The 20289-nt window shown below is 46.8% G+C and overlaps 1 protein-coding gene across 4 annotated transcripts in view; it reads right to left on the reverse strand.

Annotated features, from left to right (window-relative positions):
* The window catches only part of LOC145337674 (phosphofurin acidic cluster sorting protein 2-like), a 489510-nt gene that overhangs the window by 171151 nt on the left and 298070 nt on the right, over positions 1 to 20289 (reverse strand). For all 4 annotated transcript variants that reach the window (XM_080182492.1, XM_080182493.1, XM_080182494.1 and 1 more), the window contains exons 7-9: positions 15787 to 15867; positions 10493 to 10552; positions 8624 to 8775 (exon numbers count right to left, since the gene is read on the reverse strand). In XM_080182492.1, coding sequence (XP_080038618.1) covers positions 8624 to 8775; positions 10493 to 10552; positions 15787 to 15867 — 293 coding nt within the window. The remainder of the gene's footprint in view (positions 1 to 8623; positions 8776 to 10492; positions 10553 to 15786; positions 15868 to 20289) is intronic.

Raw genomic sequence — 20289 nt, forward strand, 5'->3', positions numbered from 1 at the left:
TTTAAGAGTCCTATGGACCCGGACCCCAAGATCCCTCTGCTCTTCAACACAGCTAAGACTCCTACCCTTGATATTGTATTCCTTCATCCCATTGGTCCTGCCAAAATGGACCACTACACATTTATCTGCGTTGAAGTCCATCTGCCACTTCTCCGCCCAGTCTTGTATCCTATCTATGTCCCGCTGCAACTTCTGACATCCCTCCAGACCATCCACAACACCACCAACCTTCGTATCGTCGGCGAACTTACTAACCCATCCCTCCACTTCCTCATCCCTCCACTTCCTCATCCCTCCACTTCCTCATCCAGGTCATTTATGAAAATGACAAACAGCAAGGGTCCTAGAACAGATCCCTGGGGCACTCCACTGGTGACCGACCTCCATGCAGAAAAAGACCCATCCACAACCACTCTCTGCCTTCTGCAGGCAAGCCAGTTCTGGATCCACAAGGCCAAAGCCCCCTGGATCCCATGTGCACATTTTGTAACGTTACACTCTGTCCCTGTTTACAGATCATTTATATAGATTGTAAAGAGTTGAGTTCCGAGGGCTGATCCCTGCGGTACCCCTCCCCCCGACCCCCTGCTAGTTATACTTCTCCAGCCAGAGAAGGGCCCATTTATCCTGAGCCTCTGCTTTCTTTCAGTTAGCCAATCCTCAATCCAATACAGCACTCTATTCCCCAGTTCCCTGCAATCTCACCTTCTGGATCAATCTTTTATGTGGCACCCTGTCAAGCATCTCCTGGAAGTTTAGATATACCACATGCACAGGTTCCCCACTATCCACCCTGCTTCTTCAAAGAACTCCATCAAGTTTGTCAAGCATGACTTTCCCTTCATAAAACCACACTGACAATACTGGATCGAGCTTTATCTTTCCAAATGCTCATTCATCTTCTCCTTAATGACTGATTCCAGAAACTTCCCTGCCACAGAGGTCAAGCTAACCGGCCTATAGTTTCCTCTTTTTTGCCTCTCTCCCCTTTGAATGGGGGTGTCACATTAGCGTGTTTCCAATCCACAGGGACCTTACCAGAATCCAAGAAATTCTGAACTATCACAACCAATGTATCCACTATCTCTGCTGCCACCTCCTTTAATATCCTCGGATGCAGGCTATTCCCTTCCTCTTTAGACGCTTACAGACGCTTTTAATATTTGTGTTCATGTTTTCTGCTAGTTTCCTTTTGTACATCATCTTAGCTCTTTTAATTCTAATTTCATTTTAATTAATTTGTCGGCTTCAACACACCCTTCCCTGATGAGCTCAATATATTCTACGCCCATTTTGAGCAAGAGGTCAGCGACAGCGGGCCCTCCACCCTGGAAGCTCTGCTTGAATCTGTATCTGGGGGTCACCATTGCAGATGTCAGAGCAGCTTTCTTGAAGATCGACCCATGGAAAGTGACGGGCCCGGATAAGCACTCAGATCCTGCACGGATTAGCTGGCGGGGGTATTCACAACATCTTCAATCTCTCTTTACAACAATCTGAGGTCCCTACCTGCCTCAAGAAGATGACCATCCTGGTACCTCAGAAAAACCAAGCAGTGTGTCTTAATGACCATCGGCCAGTGGCTCTGACATCCATCATTATGAAGTACTTCGAAAGGTTAGCCCTGGCACAAATCAATTCCAGCCTCCTGGACTACCTGGATCCACTACAGTTTGTCTACCACAGCAACAGGTCCACAGCAGACACCATCTCCCTGATACTGCACTCAACCCTGGAACACCTAGATAACACTTCTATTTATTGACTACAGCTCAGCCTTGAACACCATTATTCCGACGAAACTCATCACCAAGCTCCGTGGCCTGGGCCTCGGCTCCTCCCTCTGCGACTGGATCCTGAACTTCCTAACTCACAGACCACAATCAGTAAGGATAGCCAACAACACCTCCTCCACGATCATCCTCGACACCGGTGCCTCACAAGGCTGTGTTCTCAGCCCCCTACTATACACGTTATACACCTATGACTGTGCGGCCAAATTTCCCTCCAATTTGATTTTCAAGTTTGCTGATGACACCACCGTAGTGGGGTCGGATCTCAAACAATGTCGAGACAGCACAGGAATGAGATAGAGAATCTGGTGAACTGGTGTGGCAACAATAATCTCTCCCTCAATGTCAACAAAACAAAGGAGATTGTCATCGACTTCAGGATGCATAAAGGAGAACAAGTCCCTGTCTACATGACTTGGAAGAGAGTGTAGGTGGTGTGATCAGCAAGTTTGCTGATGACACCAAGATGGCAGGGTTGGCGGGTACTGAACTGGATTGTCAGGTGATACAACAGGATATAGATAGGTTGGTGCATTGGGCAGATAGGTGGCAGATGGAATTTAATCCTGACAAATGCGAGGTGATGCATTTTGGAAGGAATAATGCAGAGAGGAGCTATGTGATAAAAGGTAGACAGATTAGGAGTACAGACATACAGAGGGACCTGGGAGTGCAGGTTCACAAATCCATGAAGGTTGCGTCACAAGTGGAGAAGGTTGTTAGGAAGGCGTATGGAATGTTAGCCTTTATAGGAAGGAGTATAGAGTATAAAAGCTGCCGTCTAATGCTTCAGTTGTACAGAACGTTGGTTAGACCGCATTTGGAGTACTGCGTCCAGTTCTGGTCACCTTACTACCGGAAGGACGTGGAGTCTCTGGAAAGGGTGCAGAGGAGGTTTACCAGGATGTTGCCTGGCATGGAGGGGCTGGGTTACGAGGAAAGGTTAGAGAAACTGGGACTTTTCTCCTTGGAAAGACGGAGACTGAGGGGGGACATGATAGAGGTATATAAGATACTGAAGGGAATAGATAGAGTTAATAGTGACAGACTGCTCCCTAGACTGGGTACAAACACGAGAGGTCATGATTTAAGGGTGAGGGGGGAGAGGTATAATTTGGAAGTGAGAGGAAGGTTCTTTACGCAGAGAATTGTGGGGGTATGGAACGCGCTACCGAGTAGGGTGGTGGAGGTAGGAACGTTGGACTCGTTTAAGGTTCAGTTAGATAGACACGAGTGAAACGAGGATGGAGGGTTATGGTAGGGGCTATTAAATAAGGTTAGAACCTCGGGAGACACCGGAAAAGCAGGCTTGTAAGATTAACGTTTTTGTCTTTTTATTCCGTTTGGTAGGTTAATGTTACCTATATTGGAAAACGGCTAATGTTACGCCATTGTTTAAGAAGGGTGCCAGGCAAAAGGCGGGGAATTATAGGCCGGTTAGTTTAACGTCTGTGGTAGGTAAAATGTTAGAATCCGTCATTAAGGAGGAAATTGCGAGGCAACTTGAAGGGAATTGCTTGATAGGGCAGACGCAGCACGGTTTCATTAAAGGGAAGTCGTGTCTGACAAATTTACTGAAGTTCTATGAGGATGTGTCTAGGGCGGTGGATAGAGGAGAGCCGGTGGATGTGGTCTTTCTGGATTTTCAGAAGGCGTTTGACAAATTACCTCACAAGAGGTTATTGCAGAAGGTCGAGGGACATGGAGTTGGGGGTAGGGTGTTAGCGTGGATAGAGGATTGGTTGTCAAATAGGAGTGCCCCAGGGGTCGGTGCTGGGGCCTCAGCTCGGTGACTAGCACTGCTAGCTGTGCAGATACATGGATTTGGGCCTGTGTCTGTGGGAGTTTGCGCATTCTCCCTGTGGTTGCGTGGGTTTCCTCTGGGCGCTCCGGTTTCCTCCCACACCCCAAAGATGTGCTCTTAGGCTGATTGGTTTTACCAAATTGACACTATTCTCCCCTGAATCTGGCTAAGTTAGGGGTTCCATTCATAGACATGCAGGGTAGAATAGGTGTAGGGTGATGCGGCGGCACGGGCTCGTTGGGCCGAAGGGCCTGTTTCCCGTGCTGGGTTGTTCTTTGTTCTTTGTACATCACCGGGCAGTAGAAAGGGTCGAGAACTTCAAGTTTTTAGGTGTCCAGATCACCAACAACCTGTCCTGGTCCCCCCCATGCTGACACTATAGTTAAAAAATCCCATCAACACCTCTACTTTCTCAGAAGACTCCGGAAATTTGGCATGTCAGCTACAACTCTACTTTTATAGATGCACCATAGAAAGCATTCTTTCTGGAATTATCACAGCTTGGTCTGGGCTCCTGCTCTGCCCAAGACCACAAGAAATTACAAAAGCCCAATCCATCACACAAACCAGCCTCCCATCCATTGACTCTGTCTACACTTCCCGCTGCCTCAGCAAAGCAGCCAGCATAATTAAGGACCCCATGCACCCCGGACATTCTCTCTTCCACCATTTCCTTCGGGAAAAAGATACAAAAGACTGAGGTCACATACCAGACGACTCAAGAACAGCTTCTTCCCGCTGCCATCATACTTTTGAATGGACTTACCTTGCATTAAGTTGATCTTTCTCTATATCTTAGCTATGACTGTAACACTACATTCTACATTCTTCTGTTTTCTTCTCTATGAATGGTATGCTTTGTCTGTATAGCGTGCAAGAAACAATCATTTTCACTGTATGTTAATACATGTGACAACAATAAATCAAATCAAATCAAAATCTATTTTCAGCCTTTGGCTGAACTTTAAAGTTTTCCCAATCCTCCAGCTTGTCACCAGCTTCTGCAGTTTGGTAGTCCCTAGTTTTTGCCTTTGTATCCTCTTTGACTTCCTTGTCTAAAACATTTTTCATCCTTCTACAATTCCTCTTCCTCTCAGGAATTTCTTTAATTTCTTTAAGGTATTCAATATCTCCCTGAACATTGTGGTGACGTTAGTGTTTCTAACATTATTAATAAATTGTAAAATGTTAAGAGTTGTAAAATTGCATGGTCTGTTAGAAAGAGTTTTTTTGTACAGTTTTATAACAAAGGGAAATTGCAGGTGCATGTAGAGTACACAGACTGAAACACAGGGCCCGATTTTACCATCAAGTTGCATCTATTTCCAGGCGCGAAAACTTGGTAAAGTTGGGCATGAGGTGAGTAGCACAATCTGCTCCTGCCTCCACGCCAATTCCCTGTTTACCAAGGCCTGAAAATAGCTGTGATCAGTCTGAGTTGCAGAACAATGCATTTTCATGCATTTAAATTGACTTAATGGACTGCATGTCCTACCTTACCAGCACTTCCCCTTTTACCACCACCATTGCCCATCCAGAATCAGCGTGAAACAGACAGGCTCCACAAAAGTCTGATTCCCGCGCTCCACTTAGTGAGGAGGTAGGTGCTGAGCACCCGACGGCTCTTTGCGTGAGATCAGTGGTGGTGGGGGGGAGGTGGGAAGTAGGTCCTTGAGATCAGTGGAGGGGAAAGGATTGGGGGGGAGGGGAGGAGAGGTTCGCTGCCACTCTGCCTGAGATCCGTAAGGGGGGGGGAGGGGTTCGCTGCCACTCTGCCTGAGATCCGTAAGGGGGGGGGGGAGGGGGGGCGAGGGGTTTGCGGCCACTCTGCCTGAGGTCAGTGGGGGGGGGGGTGGCAAGGGGTTCGTGGCCACTCTGCCTGAGGTCAGTGAGGGGGGGAGGGGGGGTTCGCTGCCACTCTGCCTGAGGTCAGTGAGGGGGGGAGGGGGGGTTCGCTGCCACTCTGCCTGAGGTCAGTGAGGGGGGGGGGGGGTTCGTTCGTTGCCATTTTGCCTCAGATTAGTGAAGGGGCATGGGGGGCACTGCCACTCTGCCTGTGATTAGTGAGAGGAAAGGCTGGGCGGGGGTCGGCTGCCACTCTGTCTGAAATCAGTGAGGGAGAAAAGGGTGGAGGGGGCTCTGCTGCCACTCTGTCTGAAATCAGTGAGGGGGGAAGGTGGTAGAAAGGACCCTTGATGGGTCTGGGTGGAGGAGGGGGTGGGTGATAACGGGGTCAATAACGTTGTCGGGGTCGGGGGAGGCATTATCCAGCCCGGGAGCAATGTGGCAGGGAAGCTGCACTCTATCATTTTTCTTTCTGCACATGCACAGTTGTTGGCACCGATCGGAGTTGCAGGGTTTCAGGCACATTAAGCCCCGCCCACAGGCTTCTGCAGCGCGATTTGGAATCGCTAATAGTTTTTCAGGCAGAGTACGTATAGGAGCAGGTCTAAAAGTCGGATCTGAAACACTCTCAGTTTCAAGTCCACCCAGCGCTTAGAATCAAAATGGTAAAATAGGGTGCAATGTATTGAGTTGCTAAGACAAGCTTAGAACATAAGAACATAAGAAATAGGAGCAGGAGTAGGCCATCTAGCCCTTCGAGCCTGCCCCGCCATTCAATAAGATCATGGCTGATCTGAAGTGGATCAGTTCCACTTTCTCGCTCTCTCCCCATAACCCTTAATTCCCTTGTCTACCAAAAACCTATCTACCCGTGTCTTAAATATATTCAGCGAGGTAGCCTCCACCACTTCAACGGGCAGAGAATTCTAGAGATTCACCACCCTTTGAGTGAAGAAGTTCCTCCTCAACTCTGTTCTAAATCGCCCCCCCTTTATCTTGAGGCTGTGCCCTCTAGTCCTACTGTCCTTTTTGAGCGGGAAGAGTCTCTCCACCTCTACCCTATCTATCCCCTTCATTATCTTATACGTCTCTATAAGATCCCCCCTCATCCTTCTAAACTCCAACGAGTACAGACCCAGTCTATTCAGCCTCTCTTCATAGTCCAACCCGCTCATCTCCGGTATCAGCCTAGTGAACCTCCTCTGCACTCCCTCCAAGGCCAAAATATCCTTCCGCAAGTGTGGCGACCAAAGCTGCACACAGTACTCCAGCTGCGGCCTCACCAGTGCCCTGTACAGTTGCAGCAAGACCTCCCTACTTTTATATTCTATCCCCCTCGCTATAAAGGCCAGCATCCCATTCGCCTTCTTGATCACCTGCTGCACCTGCAGACTGGGTTTTTGCAACTCATGGACAAGGACCCCCAGGTCCCTCTGCACTGTAGCATGCTGCAGCTTTTCGCCCTTTAAATAGTAAAGTGGATAACCTCACACTTGCTTGAAGTTTGCCCAATCAGTTTACTGTCATTGTTCCTCAACTGTCCTGCCCTCAATTATTTGTGCCCAGTTTAACTCTTTCCTCAGGCCTGTACCATTACCTCTGTCCAATGCTAAAACTCTAGTCTGGAGCTCTGTCTTCTCTCGCTCGATCTGAATCTGAAACTCTGGTATGCTGTGATCACTCTTTCCAAGAGCATCTTTAACAACAAGACCATTTATCAATCCTTCATCGTTACATAATACTGAATGTAAAATAGCTGCTCCCTGGCTAGTTCCGTCACATGTTGCTCTAAGAAACAGTCTCTCATACACTCTGAAATCTCCCTCGTGGCTGCCTTTGCCAATGTGATTGATCCAGTCAATATACATATTAGAATCACCCATCATTACAGCCGTGCCCTTCTCACAAGCCCTTGTTATTCCTTGGTTTGTACTGTGGGACCCACTCTAGCTATATTGCTCTGGGGCCATAAATTACTCCAACCAAGATGTTATTTGCCTTGTTTTTTATTTCTACCAGATCGATTCAACATAGAATCATAGAAAAACTACAACACAAACAGGCCCTTTGGCCCACAAGTTGTGCCTACTAGGCTTACCTATAACCCTCAATCCTATTAAGTCCCATCTACTCATCCAGAAGTCTCTTAAAAGTTAAAAGACCCTAATGAATTTGCCTCCACCACCACCGACAGCAGCCGATTCCACTCACCCACCGCCCTCTGAGTGAAAAACTTACCCCTGACATCTCCTCCGTACCTACTCCCCAGCACCTTAAACCTATGTCCTCTCGTAGCAACCATTTCAGCCCTGGGGAAAAGCCTCTGACAATCCACCCAATCAATACCTCTCATCATCTTATACACCTCTATCAGGTCACCTCTCATCCTTTGTCTCTCCAAGGAGAAAAGACCAAGCTCCCTTGACCTATCCTCATATGGCATGCCTCCCAATCCAGATAACATCCAACAAACATGTTGGTCCTTAGTGTCAATGTCATTTCTTAGTACAGCCTTGACGTCATCTTTAACCAATAAAGAAAAGTCACCTCCTAGAATCATAGATGTTCTCATACATCAGTCACTGAAAGTAAGCTTGCAGGAACAGCAGGCTGTAAAGAAGGCAAATGATATGTTGGCCTTCATAGCAAGAGGATTTGAGTATAGGGCTGGCATGTGATTTCAAGAAGAAATTAGATATAGCTCTTGGGGCTAAAGAGTTCAAAGGTTGGGGGGGTGGGAAGGGGGAGCAGGATATTGAATATGATGATCAGCCATGATCAAAATTCAAGCCATCGATGTGACAACAAAGCAGTTCTCATAGCACTAGTGACCCTTGGGGGAACAAATGTCTACAAACCCATTACAAAGTATTTTAACTAAGCTGACACTGACCCTTCTATTCCATGAACTCAATATTTCTTCTGGTTTGTATATTCACACACATTTAGCCTTTGAGGAACTGTGGGGAGGATTAGCAGATGACTACCAATCTGTTAAACTGCATCATGAAATCTCCTTCCATGGTCAACAGTCCTGAGTAGGATTTGAACTCAGAGCTTCAAGCTGAGGAGAAGGGTACCCAGTAAATCAAAAGACCTGTTGGCTCCTAGCAAGACTCAGAGTGAACTTATCAGCACACACACTCTTCTGCCTTTACTGCAGTCAGTTTGTATCACTTACTTTAGTTTAGGCTTTGGTGTGCTAAGAACGCTGTCATTATCTTCCATTTCTGGGCCACTGTCACTGGGGTTGTAAACTTCCAGGCTCTCATAAAGCAGGTCAAGATCCTCTTCCGCTTCCTGGGTCTGGTCCACAGGATCAGAGTCCAGCACCTTACACATAAAATAAATCAGCACAATTTAACAATGGGAAAGATTGCAAACAGACTACAATCAGAAACTGTCCTTTGGGTGAGTGATGTTCCACACTGGTGCCCCTATGTGTCAGCCGTGGTTCAATCAGTAACACACCTGACTCTGAGTTACCAGGTTGCAGGTTCAAGTCTCACTCCAGAGACTTCAAAATCCAAAGAGCTACTTCAGTGTGATACTGATTTGGGACATAGTGAGGCCCCTAAAAGGTGTTCTATCAATAGAAGGCTTTCATCTTTCTTCCTACACAAGAGCTCAGTGCTGATGAGAGATATATTTCCAGTTAGTCAGTCGCAGGAGCCATCAGTAATCCAGTTTTGTAGTGAATGTTCCTTAATGGCAAAGCAGAACCAGAGCACAGATCTTGTGGTTCCTATTTTACCCACTGTCCCATTCATACTTGGAGAGTGGCAAATGTTGTGCCTTTGTTTAAAAAGCCTGGGAACTACAGGCCAGTGAGCCTCCCATCTGTGGTGGGTAAATTGTTGAAGGTATTTTGAGAGACAGGATCTACAGGCATTTAGAAACACAAGGATTGATTAGGGACAGTCAGCATGGCTTTGTGAGTGGAAAATCACATCTCACAAATTTGATTGAGTTTTTTGAAGGGGTAACCAAGAAGGTAGATGAGGGCAGTACAGTTGATTGTTGTCTACATGGACTTTAGGAAGGCCTTTGACAAGGTACCACATGGTAGGTTGTTGCATAAGGTTAAATCTCACGGGATCCAGGGCAAGGAATCTAAATGGATACAAAGCTGGCTTCTTGACAGAAGCCAGAGAGTGTTGTAGAGAATTGTTTTTTCAAACTGGAGGCCTGTGACCAGTGGTGTGCCTCAGAGATCAGTGCTGGGCCCACGGTTATTTGTCATTTATATTAATGGTTTGGATGAGAATAGAGGGGGTATAGTTAGTAAGTTACCAGTGGATTGGAAGGATTACCGCTAAGCAGGTCAATAAGCAGGATGAAAGTGACTAGTACAATTATTAGAGAGATATTGAAGAGAGAGTTCTTTATCCAGAGGGTGCTGGGAATCTGGAGCTCACCGCTTGAGAGTGAGGCAGAAACATGGCACACATTTAAAAACATTTGAATGTGTGCTTAAAATGTTGGAACCTACAATGCTGTAGACCGGGAGCTGGAAAGGGAAATTCGATAGCTCTTTTTGGGCTGGCACTGACATGATGGGGAAAATGGTCTCCATGTTGCAAATTTCAATGTAATCATATTTAACAATTAGACAAGGTTATCTTTGTAAATGCCCTTCATAATTTCAGAAACTTCACCTCAAAGTCACCTTTATTTTCAAAGGGAACAAACCTTTTCCTCAGAACGTGAACTCCTGACATCCAGAATCACTGATAGCTGTAGAATCCTCCAGCACAAAGAGGCCATTCAGCCTACTATTTCTGGGTTAGCAGATGGATAGAGAGTGGATGTTTAAACTCTCAATAAGAATGCTCTTTAAAGGATTTGAGAAGCGAGAAATCATGAGGTCTCCCATGTGAAATGTATCTCTGCAGTTGGGAAACTGAGATGCAGAATGGTTTTGCAGGGTTAGTCGCAGGCTCAAAAGAGAGAAACCGAAAGTGAGTGCTTTGACACTAATTCTGCTCACTCCAATGTTTTGTGCTTACTCAATGTGTGTAAAGGAGGAAGTTAATCCAATGATACGTACCTCATCGGTCACTTTGAATCTCTTCAGCAAGGCAACAAATTTCTGCTTAAAGTTTGGTTGCTAAATGAGAAGAGAAGAGGAAAGGCTGTGAACTGAGGCTGTGATCATACATCATTGCAAATAGGATACAGTTGGCCTGCAGACACAGTGGGTCATAGTGCTTTAAGGTTGTGGCACCACAGAATGACAGGACAGAGGGACAATCTCCCTCTTCTACCTTCAGCCTGGCTCTGTGGGGAGATGTCTCTCCACCACATGGAAGAGTGGAGACAGAATAATCCCCAGGTCACATCCCACATGCTCTCTCAGGCCAGGGTACACAGGTCGAAGGATGTCAACGGCAGAGCCACACTGTCCACTTACAGTAGAGTCATAAATGTTTACAGTATGGAAACAGGCCCTTCGGCCCAACTTGTCCATGCCACCCTTTTTTTTAAACCCCTAAGCTAATCCCAACTGCCCGCATTTGGCCCATATCCCTCTATACCCATCTTACCGATGTAACTGTCTAAATGCTTTTTAAAGGACAAAATTGTACCCGCCTCTACTACTACCTCTAGCAGCTTGTTCCAGACACTCACCACCCTCTGTGTGAAAAAATTGCCTGTCTGGACACCTTTATATCTCTCCCCTCTCACCTTGAACCTAAGCCCTCTAGTTTTACACTCCTCTACCTTTGGGAAAAGATGTTGACCATCTACCTCATCTGTGCCCCTCATAATTTTATAGACTCTATAAAATCACTACTAAGTCTCACGCACCAGGGAAAAAAGTCCCAGTCTATTCAGCCTCTCCTTGTAACTCAAACCACCAAGTCCCAGTAGCATCCTAGTAAATCTTTTCTGCACTCTTTCTAGTTTAGTAATATCCTTTCTATAATAGAGTGACCAGAACTGTACACAGTATTCCAAGTGTGGCCTTACCAATGTCTTGTACAACTTCAACAAGACGTCCCAGCTCCTGTATTCAACGTTCCGACCAATGAAACCAGGCATACCGAATGCCTTCTTCGCCACTCTGTCCACCTGTGACTCCACTTTCAAGGAGCTATGAACATGTACCCCTAGATCTCTTTGTTCTGTAACTCTCCCTAATGCCCTACCATTAACTGAATAAATCCTGCCCTGGTTCAACCTACCAAAATGCATCACCTCGCATTTGTCTAAATTAAATTTCATCTGTCATTCATCAGCCCACTGGCCCAATTGATCAAGATCCCGTTGCAATCCTAGATAATCTATGACAACAGTCTTGGTGTCATCTGCAAACTTACTAACCATGCCTCCTATATTCTCATCCAAATCATTAACGTAAGTAACAAATAACAGGGGACCTAGCACCAACCCCTGAGGCACACCACTGGTCACAGGCCTCCAATGTGAAAAACAACCCGCTACAGCCACCAGGCTTCTGTTGTCAAGCCAATTTTGTATCCATTTGCCTACCTCACCCTGGATCCCATGAGTTTTAACCTTATGCAACAACCTTCCATGTGGCACCTTGTCAAAGGCTTTGCTAAAGTCCACATAGACAACATCAACTGCACTGTCCTGATTTACCTTCTTCGTTACCCCTTCAAAAACTCAAATTCACAAGACATGATTTTCCATTCACAAAGCTATGCTGACTGTCCCTAATCAGACCTTGCATCTCTAAATGCCTACAGATCTCAGAATACCTTGTAAAAATTTACCTACTTTAGACGTCTGGCTCACTGGCCTGTAGTTCCCAGATTTTCCCTGCAGCCCTTTTTAAACAAAGGCACAACATTTGCCACCCTCCAATCTTCAGGCTCCTCACCCATGACTATCGATGATTCAAATATCTCTGCTAGTGGACATGCAATTTCCTCCCTAGCCTCCCACAGTGTCCTGGGATACACTTCATCAGATCCTGGGATTTATCTACCTTGATGTGCTTTAAGACTTCCAGCATCTCCTTCTCTATAATATGTACACTCCTCAAGACATCACTATTTATTTCCCCAAGTTCCCTAACATCCATACTTTTCTCAACAGTAAATACTGATGAGAAATATTCATTTAGGATCTCACCCATGGATCCACACATAGATGTCCTTGTTGATCCTTAAAGGCCCTACTCTCTCCTTTGTTACTGTACTGCCCTTTATGCATTTGTAGAATCTCTTTGGATTCTCCTTTGCCTTATCCCAAACAATCTCATGTCCCCTTTTTGCCCTCTGAGTTCTCTCGTAGCTCTACTCCGACACCCTCTACACTCTTCAAGGATTGAATTGATCCTAGCTGCCTAAGCATGTCATATGCCTCCTTCTTTTTGACCAGGGTCTCAATATCCCGAGTCATCCAGGGTTCCCTACTTCCACCAGCCTTGCCCTTCACGCTAAGAGGAATGTGCTTATCCTGAACCCTGGTTTACACACTTTTGAAAGCCTCCCATTTACCTTCCCACAGATTCCCCCAATTAATTTTTGAAAGTTCCTGCCTGATACCATCAAAATTGGCCTTGCCCCAATTTAGAATTTTAACTTTTGGGCCAGACCTATCAATCTCCATAGCTATCTTAAAACTAATGGAATTATATTCACTGGTCCCAAAGTGATCCCTCACTAACACTTCTGTCGCCTGCCCTTCCTTATTTCCCAAGAGGAGGTCAAGTTTTGCCCCCTGTCTAGTTGGGCCATCCACATACTGAATGAGAAATTCCTCCTGAATACACTCAACAAATTTCTCTCCATCCAACCCTCTAATACTATGGCTGTCCCAATCAATGTTGGGAAAGTTAAAATCCCCCACTATTACCACCTTATTTTTCTTGGAGATATCTGTAATCCCATAGAATCATAGAAACCCTACAGTGCAGAAGGAGGCCATTCGGCCCATTGAGTCTGTACCGACCACAATCCCACCCAGGCCCTGCCCCCATATCCCTACATATTTACCCACTAATCCTTCTAACCTACACCTAGAACATAGAACATAGAACATAGAACATTACAGCGCAGAACAGGCCCTTCGGCCCACGATGTTGCGCCAACCAGTTACAAAAACAATGACCCACTAGCCTATACCAATCCCTTTTCGTCCATAAACCTATCCAGAGATCTCTTAAACGCCCCCAAACTAGACGCAAACTAGACCTCTCAGGACACTAAGGGGCAATTTAGCATGACCAATCAACCTAACCTGCACATCTTTGGACTGTGGGAGGAACAAAGAACAAAGAACAAAAACAGCCCGGGAAACAGGCCCTTTGGCCCAACGAGCCCGCGCCGCCATCTCAACACCACCAGTCCCCCTCTCCACCCACGACCCTTTTCTAATGTTTTATGGCCAGATTGAGGAAACCCACACAGACACGAGGAGAATGTGCAAACTCCACACAGACAGTGACCCAAGCTGGGAATCAAACCCAGATCCCTGGAGCTGCGAAGCAGCAGTGCTAACCACTATGCTGCAGTACCGTGTAAGGAGATATGTAATCTCCTTACATATTTGCTCCTCAATTTCCTGCTGACTATTTGGGGGCCTATAGTACAACCCTATCAAAGTGATTTCCCGCTTCTTGTTTCTCAGTTCTACCCATATAAACTCAGTGGACAAACCCTTGGATATATCCCCTCTCAGTATGGCTGTGATGTTTCTCTCATCAAAAGTGCAACTTCCCCTCCTCTCTTACCTCCTGTTCTATTTTTCCTAATAGCTTGATCAAAATAAAGTGGCCCAGAGAGAACACAAGGAAGAATATAAGTGAAATAGAGAAACCATTATTGCTGCTGACTGGATAAGCCAAAGTTTGGATCTGGTACAATAGAAATGGGATCTTCCTCTTTCCCCAAACCTTTCAAACAGGGTGCTTGATCACCTGTACAGGTTACACCTCATCCAGGTGTTTCAGACAAGCCAGGCATTTACAATGCCTGAGTAGCACACAGGAAGTTTGTTCCTGATAGTGAGGATCTGGGCTGTAGACTGGGACTCTGGTATGATCTGCTAGAGCAAGCAAGGGGGGATGGGGGCACACACCACTGATCTTTGAATGCTGGCTCACTGCTCATCATGTACACTTCCAAACTTTCCCTATCCTGGGTAAGAGTGGAATGGTGATGGGCAGTACGGTGGCACAATGGTTAGCACTGCTGCCTCACAGTGCTGGGACCCGGGTTCGATGCCTGGCTTGGGTCACTGTCTGTGTGGAGTTTGCACGTTCTCTCCGTGTCTACGTGGGTTTCCTCCGGGTGCTCCAGTTTCCCCCCCCACGGTCCCAAAAATGCACAGGTTAGGCTGATTAGCCATGGTAAATTGTCAGGGGGATCATCAGGTAAATGTGTGGGGTGACAGGGATGGGACCTGAGTGGGATTGTTGTCACTGTGGCTCAATGAGCTGAATGGCCTCATTTTGCACTGTAGGGATCCTATGATTTCTGGATACTGATGTTAAGACTTCTTCTCATCCCAGCTTCTCTTAGCCAATGCCTACAACATGAGATCAGTTAAACGTTTATGCCTGCACTATAGCATCTCAATAAATAAATAGATGTGGCCCTGAGTTTCTGCAGTCACACTTCTCTGGTTTGACTGTTTGAGAATCCATCACCACCATTCACATCCCATCTGTACTGATCTGGGACACAGGGGGACATGTTGCCTCCCATTAACTGAGCAGTCTTCTTTTTACCCATCTGCCTTTAATTCAATTTAAATGCTCCTGGTAGAGTTCCTTTCTACTTCATCTTAAAAAATTCACTCATGAGATGTGGGTGCCACTGGCTGGCCAGCATTTACTGCCCATCCCTTGTTGTCCTTAAGGTGGTGGTGAACTGCATTCTTGAATCGCTGTACTCCCTGTGGTGTAGGTCCACCCGCACTGTTGTTAGGGATTTCGACCCAGTGACAATGAAGGAACAGCGATACATTTCCCAGTCAGGACAGTGATTTGATTTGGAGGGGATCCTCCAGGTGATGGCGTTCCCAGGTATCTGCTGCTCTTGTCTTTCGAGATGGAAGTGGTCATGAGTTAGGAAGGTACTGTCTAAGGAACCTTGGTGAGTTACTGCAGTGCATCTTGTAGATAGTACACGCTGCTGCTACTGAGCACTGGTGGTGGAGGGAGTGAATACTTTTGGAGGGGATAGCAATCAAGTGGAGCTGCTTTGTCCTGGATGGTGTCAAGCTTCTTGAGTGTTGTTGTAGCTGCACCCATCCAGGCAAGTGGGGAGTATTCCATCACACTCCTGAAGCACACAGTGAAGCCTAGTGTGCCACAAACTATGCCTGAACAAATTTAAATTGAGCAGAGGAGCGGCCTAGCTTTACCCGAGTCATTGAGGTCGTCCGGCTCATCTTCCTTCGAGGCTTTTTCGGTTTTCGCAGGTCGTCATCTTCATCATATAAATCCTGCAGACAAATCAAATCACACAGAATAATAGCGAGTCTACAGCACAGAAACAGAGCGTTCAGTCTACAGCACAGAAACAGAGCATTCAGTCCACAGCACAGAAACAGCGTTCAGTCTACAGCACAGAAACAAGTGTTAAGTCTACCGCAAAGAGACAGAGCATTCAGTCTACAGCACAGAAACAGAGCATTCAGTCTACAGCACAGAAACAGAGCGTTCAGTCGACAGCAAAGAGACAGAGCATTCAGTCTACAGCACCGAAACAGAGCATTCAGTCCACAGCACAGAAACAGAGCGTTCGATCTACAGCACAGAAACACAACATTCAGTCTACAGCACAGAAACACAGCACCGAGTCTGCAGCACACAAACAGAGCATTCAGTCTACAGCACAGAAACAGAGCATTCAGTCTACAGCACAGAAACAGAGCATTCAGTCTACAGCACAGGAACAGAGTGTTCAGTCTACAGCACAGGAACAGAGCACCGAGTCTACAGCACAGAAACAGAGTGTTCAGTCTACAGCACAGAAACAGAGCATTCAGTCTACAGCGCAGGAACAGAGCATTCAGTCTACAGTACAGAAACAGTGCATTCAGTCTACAGCACAGAAACAGAGCATTCAGTCTACAGCACAGAAACAGAGCATTCAGTCTACAGCACAGAAACAGAGCATTCAGTCTACAGCACAGAAACAGAGCATTCAGTCTACAGCACAGAAACAGAGCATTCAGTGTCCAGCACAGAAACACAGCATTCGGTCTACAGCACAGAAACACAGCATGGGGGTGAGCCTGTCAGATATTTGGTGCAGAGTTTAATGGCTGAATGATCCTTCTTCTCCATTTGGGCATCCTTTGGTGTCATATTGAGGAGTACAGGGCATAAGAACATAAGAAATAGGGGCAGGAGTAGGCCATCTAGCCCCTCGAGCCTGCCCCGCCATTCACTGAGATCATGGCGGATCTGTCGTGGCTCAGTTCCACATTCCCACCCTCTCCCCATACCCCTTAATCCCCTTGCCTATCAAAAACCTATCAACCCGCGTCTTAAAAATATTGAGCGAGGCAGCCTCCACCACTTCAACAGGCAGAGAATTCCAGAGATTCACCACCCTTTGAGTGAAGAAGTTCCTCCTCAACTCCGTTCTAAACCGCCCCCCCTTTATCTTGAGGCTGTGCCCCCTAGTCCAACTGTCCTTTCTGAGCGGGAAGAGCCTCTCCACCTCTATCCTATCCATCCCATTCATCATCTTATACGTCTCAATGAGATCTCCCCTCATTCTTCTAAACTCTAACGAGTACAAGCCTAGTTTATTCAGCCTCTCCTCATAGCTCAACCCCCTCAACTCCGGAATCAGCCTGGTAAACCTCCTCTGCACTCCCTCCAAGGCCGAAATATCCTCACGTAAGTGCGGCGACCAAAACTGCACACAGTACTCCAGCTGCGGCCTCACCAATGCCCTATACAGCTGCAGCAAGACCTCCCTACTTTTATATTCAATCCCCCTCGCTATGAAGCCCAGCATCCCATTCGTCTTCCTGACCACCTGCTGCACCTGCAGGCTGGGTTTTTGCGACTCATGCACAAGGACCCCGAGGTCCCTCTGCACCGTCGCATGCTGCAGTTTTTCGCCACGTAAGTAATAGTCCTTCCTACCATTATTCCTACCAAAGTGGACAACTTCACATTTGCCAACATTAAATTTCATTTGCCAGTTCCTGGCCCATTCGCCCAGCCTATCTAGATCCTTCTGCAGACTCTCCACACCCTCCGCACAATTTGCCGTTCCACCAATCTTGGTGTCATCAGCAAATTTCGACACCCTACACTCGGTTCCCTCCTCCAGATCATCTATATAAATGGTGAATAGCTGAGGCCCCACCACCGACCCCTGGCCCACTCCACTAGTCACCAACCGCCAATCCGAATAGCACCCATTGACCCCCACTCTCTGCCTTCTATTTGACAGCCAATCCTCTATCCACGCTAACAACCTACCCCCAACTCCATGCCCCCTGACCTTCTGTAATAACCTCTTGTGAGGCACTTTGTCAAACGCCCCCTGAAAATCAAGAAACACCACATCCACCAGCTCTCCTCTATCCACCGCACTAGACACATCCTCATAGAACTCCAATAAATTCGTCAGACACGACTTCCCCTTAACGAAACCGTGTTGCATCTGCTCTACCAAACAATTCTCCTCAAGATGCCTCGCTATTTTCTCCTTGTACACGGATTCTAACATTTTACCTTCAACAGATGTTAAACTAACCGGCCTATAATTCCCCGCCTTTTGCCTGCCACCCTTCTTAAACAATGGCGTAACATTAGCCGTTTTCCAATCTTCCGGCACTTCCCCAGAATCCAGCGACGTTTGGAAAATAATCACCAAGGCATCCACTATCACCTCCGCCATTTCTTTCAGAACCCTCGGATGCATTCCATCCGGTCCTGGGGACTTGTCCACAATCAGTCCCTCCAGTCTGTCGAGCACTGCCTCTCCATTAACAATAATGTCATTCAGGCCCTCCACTCCTTCCATCTTTCCATCGCTAACACCCGGCAAATTATTCACGTCCTCCTCCGTGAAGACCGAAACAAAAAAGTTATTCAGGGCCTCAGCCATTTCCTCATCCCCTACCACTAAGTCCCCCCTCTCATCCTCTAAGGGTCCAACGTTCACCCTAGCCAGCCTCTTCCTTTTCATGTATTTATAAAAACTCTTGCTATCCTTTTTTATATTAAGCGCTAGCCCAGCTTCATAGTTTCTCCTACCCTTCTTTATCATCTTCTTTGTCATTCTTTGTTGACATGTAAACCTCTCCCAATCCTCTTCTCGCCCACTACTCTTAGCTACTCTAAACGCATCCACTTTTAATTTAACACTTTCCTTTACCTCCTTCGTTATCCACGGCTGATTACCTCTCCTCCTACGTTCCTTTTTAACCATCGGAGTAAATTTCTGCTGAGCACCAAGAAAGATCTCCTTAAAGATCCTCCACTGTTCCTCAGCAGACCTACCTTCCAATGCGCTCCCCCAATCAACATTCGCCAATTCCTCTCTCATCCTACCATACTCCCCTCTGTTCAAACAAATGACGCATGTCCGAGAACCCACTTTCTCCTCCTCCACCATACAATGATTACTCTCCCCAAGAGGATCCTTCACCACAAGGTCCCTAATTCTACCCGCCTCATTACATAACACCAGATCCAAGATAGCTCGCTCCCTCGTCGGCTCCAACACACACTGTTCGAGGAAACTATCCCGGCAGCATTCCAAGAATTCCTCCTCGAGCCCACCGTGTCCAACATGGGTCGACCAATCAATATGTAGATTGAAATCCCCCATAACTACGGCCGTCCCATTCCTGCATGCCGCACTTATTTGCGCGTTAACAGCCCGCCCCACCTCCAGATCATTATTCGGGGGCCTAGAAACGACACCCACCAGCGTCTTCCTCCCTTTGCTGTTCCTAATCTCCACCCACAACGATTCCACATTCTGCTCTTTGGTTCCTATATCATCCCTTGATACCACCCTGATGCTATCCTTAATCAGCAGAGCTACGCACCCCCCCCACTTTTTCCTCCCGCCTATCCTTCCTAAACACCTGATACCCCTGGACATTCAGCTCCCAGTCCCTGTCGCCTTGCAGCCATGTCTCTGTAATGGCCACCAGATCATATCCATTTGTGCTGATCTGCGCCACCAGCTCATCCACTTTATTCCAAATGCTTCGTGCATTCAGATAAAGTGCCTTCATCCCAGCCTTCACCTGGACCCTATTTGCCAGAACGCCACCAACCACACTCACACCCCCTACTCCTTTTATTATTGGGACATCCTTGGCCTCCTCCCTTACCTGCACCCTCTCCTTTACTTTAGACTCCGTAATGTCACCTACCCTCGCACCCTCCCCCCCCAATTAGTTTAAAGCCCTAACTACAGTCCTATTTACATGATTAGCCAGGACTCTGGTCCCAGCACAGTTCAGACCAACCCCATCCCACCAGAACAGGTCCCACCTACCCCAGTACTGATGCCAATGCCCCATAAATTCAAACCCATTCCTCCCACACCAATCCCTGAGCCACCCATTCATTTCCTTAATCTTATCAACCCTACGCCCGTCTGCACTCGGTTCAGGCAGTAGTCCAGAGATAACCACCTTGTCGGTTCTACTTTTTAATTCCATTCCCAGCTTTTCAAACAGGGCAGCAGAGGTTCCCTCAGGATTCGAGGCTGCCGCGTGCACAGTTGAGACTGGGTGTTTAAATAGTTACTTTGCAATTAAAAGTAAATTTAATGTTTCACTGGCAGAACCATTTGGAGTTTGCGATTTCAATCACCTTGTTAGATTGTTGCAGCTCAGTGCAATTGTTAAGTGGAAGTTCATACTTTCGGGTCATTG

Source organism: Carcharhinus amblyrhynchos, unplaced genomic scaffold (assembly GCF_965287045.1).
Source record: "Carcharhinus amblyrhynchos unplaced genomic scaffold, sCarAmb.v2.hapA scaffold_58, whole genome shotgun sequence".
Taxonomy (NCBI): domain Eukaryota; kingdom Metazoa; phylum Chordata; class Chondrichthyes; order Carcharhiniformes; family Carcharhinidae; genus Carcharhinus; species Carcharhinus amblyrhynchos.